The sequence below is a fragment of the Erigeron canadensis genome, chromosome 5, assembly GCF_010389155.1.
Source record: "Erigeron canadensis isolate Cc75 chromosome 5, C_canadensis_v1, whole genome shotgun sequence".
Taxonomy (NCBI): domain Eukaryota; kingdom Viridiplantae; phylum Streptophyta; class Magnoliopsida; order Asterales; family Asteraceae; genus Erigeron; species Erigeron canadensis.
Window position 1 is genome coordinate 30337542 of NC_057765.1, and position 15729 is coordinate 30353270.

General features: G+C 32.2%; 1 protein-coding gene and 1 pseudogene across 2 annotated transcripts; one reads left to right on the forward strand and one right to left on the reverse strand.

Moving 5' to 3' along the window:
• The first annotated feature begins 3484 nt into the window (after positions 1-3484).
• Positions 3485-9073, forward strand: LOC122599305 (peptide deformylase 1A, chloroplastic-like). Of its 2 annotated transcripts, none has more exons than XM_043771800.1 (5): positions 3485-3602; positions 6766-7259; positions 7431-7520; positions 7602-7669; positions 8431-9073. In XM_043771800.1, the coding sequence occupies exons 2-5, from the start codon at positions 6906-6908 to the stop codon at positions 8669-8671; spliced, it is 753 nt and encodes a 250-aa protein (XP_043627735.1). In that variant the 5' UTR covers positions 3485-3602; positions 6766-6905; the 3' UTR covers positions 8672-9073. The 2 variants fall into 2 exon arrangements, with proteins under 2 accessions (XP_043627735.1, XP_043627736.1); XM_043771801.1 differs by lacking the exon at positions 3485-3602 and adding an exon at positions 6467-6502.
• On the reverse strand, positions 4198-15154 carry LOC122599304 (annotated as a pseudogene).
• Positions 15155-15729: the final 575 nt, after the last annotated feature.

Genomic DNA, 15729 nt, shown 5'->3' on the forward strand with positions numbered 1-15729 from the left:
TTTGTAGGTATGGAGTATTGCATGGCGGATAAATGTGGTGATAAGTGCTGTGGTCCTATTGCAACGACAGAATGTGATTATAATAAATGCAATCAATTATGCGAAGATAAACATGGAAAAAGTGCTATGGGATTATGCTTTCTTAATACTATATGTTTTTGTTGGTGGAAATGTAATTAGAAGGTCGTTAATTAGAAGTTCCACAACCTAATCCCACACGTCACTAGGAAAAAAAATGTCGAATGTAGTCATGTACGTTTGGATTTCTACAATGGAATAAAGTTATTAAAATCTAATGCAATTCTCAACTATTATTTTGGTTAATTGATATTGTGTCTCAAAAATGAAAATGACTTTAGCTTAAAACTCTTTTTAAAACCTTATGAATGTGACAAATGGATTTTATTTAATATCTGTCTTAATAATTCCTCATAAATTTTCACATGTCACCATCCAATTAATTAAGATGATTTTTAGGTTAATAAATTAAAGGATTAATCATTCCCCTTATTTTATATATATAACTGATTGTTAATGAGTGTAACATCTTGTTTCGGAAATGGAAATAAAATTATATCAAATGTTAAAAGAATAAGTCAAAATACCATATACAGACAAGTTTCGAGCATAACTAAGGGGGCGTTTAGTTCGTATAATGTTTTTGAAGGAATTAGAATCTATCAATGGAATTGAAATTTGATGGAATTGGAATTTAAAATATTTAGATTATTGTCATGTGTTTGGTTGACAGAATTCAATGGAATTCAATTAAAAGAATTTGAATTTAAATTATGACAAATGACAAAATTACCGTTTATTAAACTTTAAAAATATATAAAATCAATACGAATAATATAAATAATAAAAAAGATTATAATAAAAATAATTAAAAAAACAATAAAAATAATATTATATATAAAAAATATATTTAATAATAATATATAAAATCAATAATTTTATAAAATAATATTAGTTTTGTAAATACTAAACAATAATAAAAACAAGTAATTAATATATAATTAAAAAATAATATAAATTAATAATAGTATATAATAATATTAAATAATATGATTAATATTGATATTATAATACTATTTAATAATAATATATAATACCAATATTATTATAAAATAATATAATTTTACAACTATTTATATAATAAATAATAATAAGTAATAATTAAATATAATAATACAATAAGTATTTGTATTAAATAATATGAATAATATTATTATTTTATGTAATAATATTAAATAATATGACTAACATTAATATTATAATGTTACTTTGTATAAAAATAAAAATTATCCCATATATATAATTAATAATATATTTAATAATAATATATAAAATCAATAATATTATAAAATAATATAACCTTATAAATATTAAAAAATAATTAAAATCAATAATCAAATTGATATTTTTACATAAAAATAATAAAAAGTAATATTAAAATATAATAATATAATAAGTAATATTATTAAAAAATATGAATAGTATTATTATTTTATATAACAATAACAATTAATAAATATATATATTTTTTATTAATAATAAACTTAATAATATATATATATATATATATGTAATAAAAAAATAATAAATAATGATAATAGTACAAATAATATAGTGATATATATAATAAGAAAGGGTGTTTTAGTCAAAATACTTGATTTCCATTGGAATTTAAAACATTCCTTTGAAATATAGATGTCGTTGTTTTAAAGAATTGGTTGGAAAGTTTGAATTCCAATTCTCTCATTTTGGCCAATTAAACATATAAAGGAATAGAATTCAAATTCTAATTCCATAGAATTCCAGCGAACCAAACGGACCCTAAAGGTTCTCAGTCTCAAATGTGGATTTTTTTTTTTTTTTTGACAAGTGAATTTTACCTCAGACGCGTATGATGTGTGTTAATCGCGCAACGAAAGGGTCTCACACTAAACGGATTTTAAATAGTCTTTCTCACCATATCACCTCCTTTATTGGAAAATACCATCGAGGAGAACCTACCAAGGCTCGAACTCGAGACGTTGGAGTAAACTCCCCTGAAGCCCCGCATAACAGGTTTAGTGAAACACCCCTGGCCACTGGGATTTAACCCAGTGGTTATAAAACTAGTTAATATAGTAGCTATAGCTATTCGTGTCACAAGTATGGACTTGTTTAGAGACACCCTTGTTACCATTATAGCAAATTAAAGGAAAGCCCATTCGCGAAATGTTCCCATTGCAAGAATTGTACGTGGCACATTAAGTTGCTATATGAGACGTACGTCCTCGAACAGTCGAACATGTAGGCTAACATCATCGCTAATATTGCGTTTTTCAAATACATCTTTTAACTTTAACCGTGTCGTCAATTTCAATCATCTAATTAACTTATATCTAGAGATGTCGTTAATTTGCATTTTCCTCTAAACTAGTACCTAATAGTATTGCTTATTTTATGACGTATTATTTGTTGCTAAATAATTTGTGAAGTTAACAAACATTTTGCCAATCATGTTATTGATTTTTTTTTTACACAATACTTGATATAAAATATATGAATTGATAAAATTTTGAAAGTATTTTTCAATGATATAATTTTCATCATTATTATATAACACAAACAAATTTATTTACAGTTAAATTTAAAAGATAAACTCAAGCAGTCAAAATAAAACATTTAAATTAGACACTATAAAAAATAACTTAACTTCTTTTTTTTACCACTTGTTTTCTTGACAAATAATCTATTATTATTTCTACAAATTTCATTCTTTGATGTTTCTATATTTAAGATAACGAGAGTAAATAATCGCGCATTGCAGCGATGAGATGGTGGGGGTGATAAGTCATAAAGTGTGATAGGTCATAGAGTGTGATAGCCAAATGCTTTAACCGTACGGGTTCCGCCCTCGGATTTAAAAATTCGTCAAAAGTATATCCAATGACATCTCTAATGAAAGAGCATGAAATTTTAAGAACACCCATATAACTTTTATAATTTATCGATGTATGATTTTTGAGATAAAAGATTTTGAATGGATTAGATGAATATATGATTTATGGGGGAGAGAGAAAAAAAAATGATTGGTTGAGATTTAGGTTGTATTTTGGAGTTTTTATTCAAAAAAAAAAAGGATTAAATTTGACAGGGGAGGAAAAGATAGGGAAAAATTTTTTCCATTCAAATCAGGCCAATAATGACCAGAAAGTTTTTAATGCAAAAACCATCAATTTCCTTTCTTACACTTTTTTTTTTCTTGTAAAAGAAAAAACTCAAGAATGCAAGAAGATGAACTTTCTTCCCTTTTCTTTTTTTAAAAAAAATAACTCAAGAATGCAGTGTTAAAGAACGAGAAATGATATTATAGTTGTTTTAGGTAAATATAAAATAGATAGGGGGATATTTAAAAAAAGTAAAGGTTAGAAACTTAAAATTTAGTATAGATTAAATTATTAGCATGACTTTTCTAGTGTATCATTTTTCTCTTTTCACTTTCTTCCCAAATTTCACCCACTGTTCCCTGACACCAAAACCTATAAATTCCGTCATCATCTCCGGTGTATCCACTGTATTGCCGTCACACGTGTCAGACTATAAATAAGGTGTGAGTTTTGTACTTCATGATACTAGCATTTTCAATCTCTATCTATTTGCTTCATTATGTGAGCTATGATATAATTTAGTTTTTTATATATAACATTATTTATTTGATTAATTTTTTAATTTATTTGTAGATTAATGAATTCATGTTATATAGAATGAATTTTGAGGATTCGATTAGTTGGAGAAGTTAAAAAGTCTGCATAATTACAAAACTTATTTAAGAGTTATAAAAATTTGTATGACACGCCAACTGTTTGATGAAAGTCATGAATGAGAAACCTGATATGTTATTTGTAATAAAAATCTCAAACCAAGACTGTATATTGTATCTAGCTTCAAATTAGTCGCTAAACAAGTCGTTAAAGGGTTTTTTTTTGGTAGTGAGAAGACTCGAATTTCCGCAGTATGGTTTGTGTTGGTTAGTTTGTCCTTAACCTGAATGTATAAATATCATAATTAAGTATCTAGAATTATATAGTATCTTTGTTTGATTGTTTCGTTTATAGATATGTAATTATATCCAGCAATTTGCTAGCCTGCTGTTAAAAAAACAAATATTGTAACTCCATTTTAACATCAACCATAAGTCCATAATACATAAAAACTTTGTGTAACCACGTTATATTCTTATTTCACAAACTAAAATCCCCAGAGCGAAAACAAGAAGCCAAACCAAGATGAAGAGTTGAATACCCACACTCATAAAATCTGAAAGGTTGACGAATATAATGTGACAACTACTAGATAAGCGGCAGGCAAGCAAACTCTAAGATTACCTTCATAAGCTGAAGCTCTTCAACAGGTGCATGTCGATTGTCCTCAAGCCACTGAGCTGTGTCAGCAATGGCTTTCTCCATTTTCTTCAAGCTTGTGGGTTGCACCCTCATCTTGATATTGGAGTCACTAATCTTATTCTCCATGTCGTATAAGCATTGCTCTAACTCGTTGTATGCAGCTGCTTTTTTCTTGTACTCTTCATCCTCACGTTTGTACTGCTCAGCATCCTTTATCATCCTTTTAATCTCTGTATAGAGTCTTCCTTTGTGATTGGTAATTATAAGTTTCTCTATTTTACCAGTGGATAATGTCTTAGCAGTGACAGTGAGGATCCCACTAAAATCTATTTCTTTGCATACCTCAACTCTTGCAACTCCTCTTGGAGCAGGTGGTATGCCAGAAATTCTAAACATCCCCAAGAAATGGCTGTCGATAGATCTGGCTCTTTCACCTTGATACACCTTGAAATCTATGGAAGTTTGGTAGTCATAACTTGTGAAAAAAGTCCCAGCATTGCTTGTAGGTACTGGAGTGTTTCGTGGGATCACAACAGTCATTACTTCTCCAATTGTCTCTACCCCAAGATGAGAGATAATGAGGGAGGAGGAGTATAAAGATGAGAGATAAAAACAATAGACGAGAACGTGTAGCAATATAAGGCGGGGAAAATAAGCGGGTAATCATAACCATTCCCCCCAATTTACTCTATAATGGCCCATTACCCAGTTTTGGTATTCATTATCTACATTTTTTTAAAACAAGCATCATCAATCATTATATTACCCATTCCCCACCCCTAAAAACCCCCACCAAGCATGCCCTAAATCTTCAGGGACGGCCCTGCACGGATACCATTGCTGGTTAAAGTTGGAAACAACGAGTTATTGTTGGATGCTTTCCCAATTCATTAGACGGGTAATCAAAAGACTAAATGTTGGATCATGGGCTTGACATCGAAGCGCGTAACCCGACCAGGCAAAAGCGCGTAACCCGACCACCCACTATTAGCAGCGACGTCGCCGCAAATAGTGGGTCCCATAGGTCAGACTGCAACATTCAAAGCCACAGAATCACGTGCAATGGGCCCCACTATTAGCGGCGACGTCGCCGCAAATAGTGGGCCCCCCACTGCGTTACATCGTTTTAAACGACGCACTCTCGTCTTCTCCCTATTATTCTTCCTTTTCATTCTCTTTCTCCATAAGAACACTCCCTCTCTTCCTCCATAATTTCCTTTCTTCTCCATATAATAACTTTTTTTATTTACAAAATCCGGCCATCTATCCCTTCATCCTCATTATCAACAATCCTTTTTACACCACCCACGTTTTCCGGCGTCCCGGAGTCCATTTTCAGGCGCGGTTTTAGCGGCGACTTTTTTCCGGCGAATAAGTTTTCCGGCCAACCAGTTTTGCGGGGAACGTTTTTTCCAGTGATATACGGCAAACCAGTTTTGGGGAATTCCGGCGAACTCCGGGGATCCAGTTTTCCGGCGACCCAGTTAGTCCGGTTTTTGTTCTACTCATTTTTCCGGTGAACCAGTTTTCAGACGAGGTAACACTCATTTACCTTTTAAATAGTTGTTTTTATTTTAATATATAATAATGTTATCAAATATTTGTTTGTTATAGAAATTATTAGTTTGGGTTGGGTTGGGAATGTGAGTGAAAATTGGAGTATGGTTGGGTTGTATAGGTGGAATAGAGAGAAATTAATTTTTAATAAGAGATTGGGTTGAGTTGGTTCACTGATGTGGATAGTCTAATGTGAGTCCAGATTCTTCTAATAATGTTTGTTTCTCACTCTGTATATTAAATATATTGTTTTATAAATTTAATACTCGTATAATGTTTTTTTAATTAACATAATGTGATTTTAAATTAATATAAATGACAACGACAATGTAACGTGAAACAAATTAAGTTTCAATTTGTTCAGTTTAAAATAAAATGAGTTCAATGTTGGTTTATTTTGTTAAAACACTTGTTAGTATGTTGAAGCAGCATGGTTGGATCAGTGGTAAACAGAGGTCATAGGTTCCATCCTCATCCCATGCAAAGGTTGGAGGGCCTTTTCTACCATTTAGGTGGAAACTGGAAGCAGCCTCTCTACTTAGGTAGAGGTAAGGTCTGCCTACATCTTAACCTCCCCCATATACCGTCAAGGTATTGGGCTCAAAACCCAAGAAAAACGGCACTAAGCAGTTACTTTTACTTGTTAATATGTTGGAAAGATGACTGATACTCTATTTGAAGTGAAATAATTAATCAACATATAAATTAGTCTAAAAGTCATTTTAAAATCACAATATTATCTTTTTCTAAATTTCTTTTCTAATTTTATCTTTTCATATTTTCATGTATGAATATCATCTTGTAATTATAGGACATTTGAACGATATGAACTTATTATGAAGTATATTGCACATGCCAAGTCCAATTGAATAAAAACTCTATTTGGCCCAAAGTAAGTATTGCACTAGTCACTTCAGTCAACGAACACGGTAGTCAACGAACACGGTAGTGATGGAGGTGATACGACGGCTATCAAAACCACTCACCGGCGAATACTTGAGGCAAACCCTAATCAATACATCTCAGATTAAGCCCATTCTAAAACCAAGAATTTTCTCTTCTTCATCATCTTCTTATTCTACTCAAGTAGGTTGGTTTAATGGGTTGGGAAAGAAAAAAAAAATTATGAGTTTACCATCTATTGTGCAAGCCGGTGACCCGGTTCTTCATGAACCCGCCCGAGAAGTCATGGTTGGAGAAATCGGGTCGGAGCGTATCCAGAAGATAATTGATGATATGATTCAAGTTATGAGAAGACGACCCGGGGTTGGCCTTGCTGCTCCCCAAATTGGTATTCCTTTAAAAGTCAGTTTCTTTCTTTCTTTTTTTCATTTATTTTGCTATAAATATTTTTAAACGGGTAACATGTAAAATTGGACATGATGACGTTAACTCCTTGTGTTTTCTCTATTGTTTCTTGTTTCTTGTTTCTGTATATGCATTTTTGTCTGACACTAATAGTTATTTAATGAGCAGATTATTGTAGTGGAGGATACTAAAGAATACATAGCACAAGAACCAGAAGAAGAGACCAAGGCACATGACAGGCATCCTTTTGATCTTATGGTATGTGAATAAAACTTTAAGAAGTGTGTAGTCCCGATTCTTACAATGGGAAAGTTTTGTAAACGGTTTCTTGAAATGTAGGTTATTTTGAACCCAAAACTTAGAAAAAAGAGCAACAAGTCAGCATTGTTTTTTGAAGGCTGTTTAAGGTGAGTTTACTTGCCCTGTTTTATCAATCCTTAATGGATGAATAAAGTTTGTGTTCAAATTCCCGTATTTGATTTAGCATTCAACGCTTTCACATTAATTGGTATACAATGTGGTATATGGACTATGGTCTCCATGTAAGAGAAGAAATTTAGAATTAGGCCTGAGAACGTAAAGAATTGCGGATGGGTGAGTTGATTTGGGTTTTGTTTTGCCTCTAACTTGCCAAACGTTAAACTTAAAAACATAAGTCCAAAAAGGGATGGGCAAAGCATGTCAAAACTCGGAAGTAGCCAAAGTGTAACTTGTACATACAACCTCTCAAATTATGTCAAGTTAGTATTGTTATTCTCACATGTATAGTATTTGTAATTATATATAACACATTATTATAGTTAAAATATTGCATAAAAAATGTTGTGGGTCAACCCGACCTTATACTATAAACCCACTCATTTTGCACCTCTACTATGGATGATGTAAGCCAGATTGTATGGATTCATGACACTAATGCTATAGTGGATTCAACCCCATTTAGTAATATTTTGAATTAATTTGAATTTGACTGTCTGTTCTTTAAACTAATAGTTACTGACTTTCAGTCAACCGTTTCTAGGATTGAAATTATTAAATTTGCAAGAATACTGATTATTGAGATCCCCTGTTTTATTAAACATGCTATAGTCACTTTCAAAACGGCTCATCACTCCCTAGATGTTGCAAGTCGTGGGTGGCAGGTTGATTAATGGTAATATTTTTGCAGTGTTGATGGATACAGAGCATTGGTTGAAAGGTTTCTTGAGGTAGAGGTTAGGGGGTTGGATCGAGATGGGAAGCCCATGAAGGTGAATGCTAGTGGGTGGCAGGCTCGTATTTTACAACACGAATGTGATCATCTAGAGGGAACTCTGTATGTTGACAAGATGGTGAAACGAACATTCAGGACCGTTGAGAACGTGGACTTGCCTCTTGCTAGTAGCTGTCCTAAGCAGGGTGTTTGCTAGCATTATGGTTTCAAGGTCTATTTAGTATGAGTACTAGGCTACCAGTTATGGTCGCTTTGCCAAGAATACTTTAGAAGATTTATCATCTTTTAGTCGGGAAATTATAGTGTCATAGCTTGGATGTTGAATAATAAAGAGCTTCCAAAATGGGATCATCAGAATTCATAGGTATGATCCCTTGATGTCAGACATTACGAGTGACAGACATTACGAGTGACGTACTGAATGTTCATGCAACCGATTGATATAGAATTTATAAAAAAAAAATATATCCCTAAACAGTTTTATACCAAAATCGATCTTGACTACATGAACCACCTGATTGTCTAAACCTTTTTGGTCTGATGTTCTTATTATTCAACAAATCTGTAGCAATTTTTAATCTTAATTGTTTCTTGGTAATCTGTTTTATATGTCAACTGCGGTGTGTTGGAAAGATTCCAAGCAATCAAAGGGAGTGATCTTTACATCGGTCGGGTTCACACAATTTTATTCCAGAAATAATATTTCACAAAAGAATTACTTACACGTTTGTATTATTAAGATCCAAATCTATAACAAGAGCATTAGTAATAATTACTTCACGTTCCCTAGAGTAGTAGAGTATCCACAGTGACATTCATGCCGGTAGTATAGAGAGCTTGATCCACGATTCATAGGGTGAATTAAAAGACTAGGTTATAACCTCGCAGTAGTTAGCTAGCCTAATCTTGGTCTAGTAACAACATCGTATCTTCCTATAATATAAAGTCCTATAATCGATGCTCTTGTATTCATCGTTTAACTGAAGTTTGATTTCCTTTTGTAATCTTGATTTGCGTGATCTGATCATTTGTATTTTTTATGTTTGTATACATTTGTTGATAAAATAAATATTATAACAAAAATTATAAAAATATGATCCGAAATCGCCTTATAAAAATACATAAGGAGCTAATAATTTATTCATTATACAACAAATATTAAAAATTTAATATGTGAAGAGATATATATCTAAATTGCTTATATGATAGCTACATATTCACTTTTCTCAGATATATATCTAAATTGCTTAAATATTTAGACCCGGATGAATTCTCCAAAGGTTAAAAATCTTACCAATGGGCCACCAGGCTTTAACATTGTAAAAGAATGTAATCCAAGGTTTCATGTACAATAATAGGTTTTAAAAGGTGAAAAAGTTATTATTTCGTATAATAACATTATGTTATGGTCATAAACATTATATACAATTTTAATCATACACAATTTTAATCATTGGACTAATTTTTCAATTTGGTTTTATAAGGTTTTATCTTTTTCATTTCACTCCAAAAAAAAATCTATTGTATATCGTGTTTATAAATCAAGTCGGATGTGTCGGTGTAATGCACCGAATAAATGATTTTAAACATATGCTTTTTCGGTTGATAAAACTAAATCTAAATAGATATTAAATTAGAAACCAAAAAATCTGAATGCTTTTGTTTATAATTAATAGATATTCCAAACAAATATTTTATTTGCTTAATAATTAATTAGAAAAATTATATTTTATTATATATAAAGATTAAAAAATATATATTTACATAGTGGTGATCGCGACAATTTATAGTTTTAGGAAAACAATGCAACAAACGATGACCTATTTTATATTATATTTGTTTTGTTTATTTGGATTAGCACACGTTGTAACAATTTTTTACTTAGACTATGTAGCAAATTCACCTAAGTTATTTGACGTAATTTTCTCTTAATCCGGTGTCTTGCCAGAATATTTAGTAACAAATTCAACCGTTTCAACCGAAGTTAGTTAAGATTGATACCTTGTCATTATAACATCTCTTATTTATGTTTGTCAACATATTGATTTGTCACATATTAACATTTTTGAGATTTATATGTATTCCTCACGTATTACGCGGGAAAATAAATATTAGACAATATTATTACTTATATTAACATTTTAGTAGATTTATATGTATAACCACTAGATTAAATTTAATTATTTCATCTTTATCAAATATATTCTTCTTAATTATATAATATACCATAAATAAAATAAATATATACGTTTTAAATAAATATTAATGTTGAAAAGTGTAAATTAGTAGTGGAAAGCAAAAAAGTGTAACTTGTAAATTACAAATATACCCTTCTTAATTATTATAATATATCATAAATGTATGATAATATGTAAATCTTTCAAGTTTCAATGACAAAAATAATTCACGAGTTATCATACACATTTTTGTATAATTATAAAAGACTAATAAATCAAATTTATATATAAATCCACGTATTGAAAAACTAAGTTAGGCAAAATTCTCCAAATCCCAATCATTTATTACATTTTTTTTACTACGGTATTTTTTCACTTAGGTTATTTTTATATAATATATTAGATTAACATGACTTTCGAAAGAGACAAATATTTCAAAAATGTTTGATGTACTTAATTTATGTGAGGTGAATTTAACTTTTATTACTTTGTAATAATAATTTTTTTAAACGACATACTACTCTATCACTATCGTAAATCCCGTGTCCAGTGTTGATCCATTCAATAACCATTCCCGAGATGTCAGCCGAATGCCACGTCACCACTATTTGCGGCGAAGTCGCCGCTAATAGTGATGACGTGGCATTCGACTGACATGGTCTGTCAGGCAGTGTTTCAGTTTGTCGGGGGTCCCACTATTAGCGGCGATGTCGCCGCTAATACCCTGGTGGGGTTGACCGTTGACCTGGTGGTGTTACCCAATGCCCTTGATATACATGGGAGCAAAATGGGCTTAAATATCTAAAGTTTTAACCTTAAATCTTTAATAATCCCGTATCTAAAATAAGTTTGTGTCTAAAGGCACCCAATACATATTCTAGGCAATACTTTATACGTCATTAAATATCGTTTTCTTTTACAAAATCATAGTTAAAGAATTTGTATCTAAGAAAGAAAAAGTCTTCTCACCTTGCTTCTATTCTGTAAACAAAAATAAATCAACCAGAACTAAAAAATGTACATCTCTTATCAGCGAGGGTAGCAGGAAGTCTTAATCGGGACCGCTACATTCTAACTGATCGAGTAGGCATCAAAGAAAAACCCCACTAGACTCATATTTCTTCGTTATTGTTTATGTTGGTTAGCTGTTAGATAATCGGAGTATGTGATGAAACGAATTGAACAAACAAATATATATTATGTAATCAATTCAGTGTATACAAGTTTGTTGTTCAAAACGAATGAATAAAAACTGACTCCTAAATACATATATATACTAGTCTATTATGGCGGTTTTCTCCCAATCGACATGATGCTTCAGACAAAGATGTCTCTTCTTCAATCGGTGTGTCGCTTGGTACAACAGAGGTGTTGCTCTGTTTTTGTGTCCATGCCCGTTGCTAAGAAACAACACCATCGTTTCTTTTGTTGTGGCCCATATAGACTTATACACTTGTTCACAATTGCACCTTATACTAACATCTTATTTACAATATTTGACCCTTAGACTAATATTTAGTTTATATATTCAACATTGTTCTTAGCCAGATTGTGCATATAATGTAACCATTTCAACATCAAGCATAATACATAAACACTTTGTATAACACCTTTCATGTTTCAGAAATGAAACAAGATAAATAATTGAATACAAAGACTCATAAAATATGAAAGCTTAACGACTATAATGTGACAACTAGATAGGCGGCATCATGCAAGCAAACTCTAGAAATGCCTTCATGCGATGAAGCTCTTCAACAGGTGCATCTTGATTGTCCTCAAGCCACTCTGTTGTATCAGCAATGGCTTTCTCCATTTTCTCCAAGCTTGTGGGTTGGACCCTCTTCTTGATATTATAGTCACTAATCTTGTTCTTGATGTCGTAGAAGCAATACTCTAACTCGTTGTATGCAGCTGCTTTTTTCTTGTACTCTTCATCCTCACGTTTGTGCTGCTTGGCATCCTTCATCATCTTTTCAATCTCTGTATTGGAGAGTCTTCCCTTGTTATCGGTAATTATAAGTTTCTCTGTTTTACCAGTGGATAAAATCTTAGCGGTGACAGTGAGGATCCCATTGACATCTATTTCAAAGCATTCTTCAACTCTTTCGACTCTTCTTGGAGCAGATGGTATGCCAGAAATTCTGAGCATCCCCAAGAAGTGGTTGTCGGTAGATTTGGCTCTTTCACCTTGATACACCTTGATATCTATGAAAGTTTGGTTGTCACTATCAGTTAAATAAACTTCTGCCTTCCTTGTAGGTATTGGAGTGTTTCGTGGGATCACAACATTCATTACTTCTCCAATCGTCTCTACCCCAAGTGACAAAGGAGTGACGTCGAATAGCATCAAATCTCCAACAGTTATTTTACCGTTACCACTTAAACTTGCAGCCAAAATGGCTGCACCATAAGCAACGGCCTCATCAGGTTTCACACTGTTGCATAGCTATTTCCCATCAAAAAAGTCTCGCAACATGTGTTTCATCCACGCTTGATTTATCAATATGTGCATCATTCAAACAACTTTCCACAGTCTCAATGCATTTGCTGAATGAACCCATGTTTAAATCTTCAAATTTAGCTCGAGTAAATTTCATTGAAAAATCAATCCCGTCATGCAAGCAATCAACATCAATTGATGTCACGGAAGTAGATGAAAGCATCCTTTTTGCTTTCTCACAAGCGAGTCTCAGTCTCCCCAATGCTTTCGGGTTCCCAGTCAAGTCGTTACCCGTTCTTCTCTTCAATTCTTGAACACAATGGCTCACCATGCGGTCATCAAAATTCTTACCTCCCAAATGAGTGTCACCAGCAACAGCGCGCACTTCAATACTACCTCTTTCCGCAATGGTAAGTAAAGAAACATCAAAAGTACCACCACCAAGATCAAAGATGAGTACATTCATCTCGTGAGTAATATCAGCCTTGTTGTCCATACCATAGGCTACTGCAGCTGCTGTCGGCTCACTAATCATACGAATAATATTTAGTCCTGCAATCGTGCCTGCATCCTTTGTTGCTTGACGTTGTGAATCATTAAAATAAGCCGGGACTGTTACCACGGCATCTTTCACAGCTTTTCCAAGGTACTTTTCAACCGTTTCTTTTATCTTTCCCAGAATCATTGATGAGATTTCCTCAGCCGAAAATTCCTTATCTTCACCTTTATAAGAGACAACAATCTTCGGCCTGTGATCAGGGCCTTGTATGACCTTAAATGGCCATAGTTTCATGTCAGCCTGTACTATTGAATCATCATATCTCCTTCCAATCAACCTCTTAGCATCTGAAATAATGCATTTATAATTAGGTAAGCCAACAACCATGCAAGAACACAAAATGATTATATATATATATATATTTTTTAGATTGTTGTGTACGGGTTTCGATAGAATTGTTCAAACTGCCCAAACCTGTGTATTTGGGCTGGTTTGGACAGATTGAGTTGTTAAAAGTTTTGTCCGGTGGTTTAAGTTTTGAGTAAACTGAGTTATTTTGGCCGATTACGGTTTGAGCAAAGAAAAAACCGTGAAAACCGTACTGGACGAGACCGGACTTTCACAACTCGAATATCGTCTTGAGTTATATAAATATATTAATAGATAGAGACTGAACCCACTTTTTTGAAAGAAAAAAAATACATGAAACAATGAGAAATTGAGAACTAACCCAATTACAACACTAAAAAAATACAAAAAATATCCTTCGTTACAAATTAAATTTAAAATCTTTATAAACATCTAAAAATCACAACTTAAGAATTTTTATAGCTTCTGGTTCTAAATCAACCCTATGGGATATAAGTGTTCTAATGTCAAGTGGTTTGTTGTCTCTTCTTAATACAAACCAAGATAAATATATACAAATTTATATAGAAATAAAGGAAAGATTTAAAAAAAAAAAAACTTGAAACCATCAAACATACCAAACCGACCGACGAATAAGTTGAAACATACTTGATCGCTTGGTATATGTTGAAACATGATATGCCGGTTTGATTTAAAATTTGGACTATAAGTTTTCCCATACCCTACTCAATACGTGTCAAAACATGGGTCACCCCATATACCGTTTTTTATATGCCTAAAATGCTTTTTTGAGAGGCCTTTTCCCTTTTAATTAAGAGTTAGCGCCCCAAAAAGGCTTTTTTTAGGGCTTAACTTTGAACCTGCCCCGAGTTCTACAATCTAAATAAACTTAAGATTTTTTCTTACATAGTAGTACATATACTTCTAATGGATGTTAAGATTACTCAATGGATGATAAAATAAGTTGGCTAACCCAATATGGTTCTGGCCGGGTTCATGGCCACTTGGTTCTTCGCAGCATCTCCAATGACACGTTCTCCGTCAAGAAAAAGCAACACAAGAAGGCGTTGTTTTGCTGCCCATATCATTTGGTATGATTTCAATCCGGCCATGCTTCCAAACCGTGACACACGAGTACGTCGTTCCAAGGTCAATGCCGATTGCTGGAGCTTGGTTTGATCTCCCCTCCATTATTAACTTTAATTCTCAAATATGCATATGGACAAATACATAAACCGTATTTATATTAGTCTAACAGGGTTTAGGTTTTTTGTCTTTGTCACAATCGATCCCTAGGTATTACATAGTTTACATGAGTCATTGCTACATATTTGATACTAGTGGTCAGGCCTGTCCAATGGACGGGTAATCTCAAAATATATTAATCAAAGCTAAAAAAATTGGATTTCAAATATATTAAATAGATATACCGAAATCAACTTGAAAATTTGCTAGCTGAATAGCCACTCCATCGGTCAAAATACTCCAAAAATTATCCGCCCAACGAAGAAACATACGAAAATTAACTCCATATAAATATTGATTTCAGTTTACCTTTTTTTTTCAACTTTAGTTAAATAAAAAATTTACAGTTTCTTATATTCTAAAAATGTAAACTATATATATAAAAGTATAATTAAATATAAATTAGGTTAAAGTGTAAATTGGTGATGGAAAATCAAAAAGTGTAAGTTAATTATTTTAAATTGGGTTAAAGTGTAAATTGGTGATGAAAAACTAAAATGTGTAAATTAATTGTTTTAGAT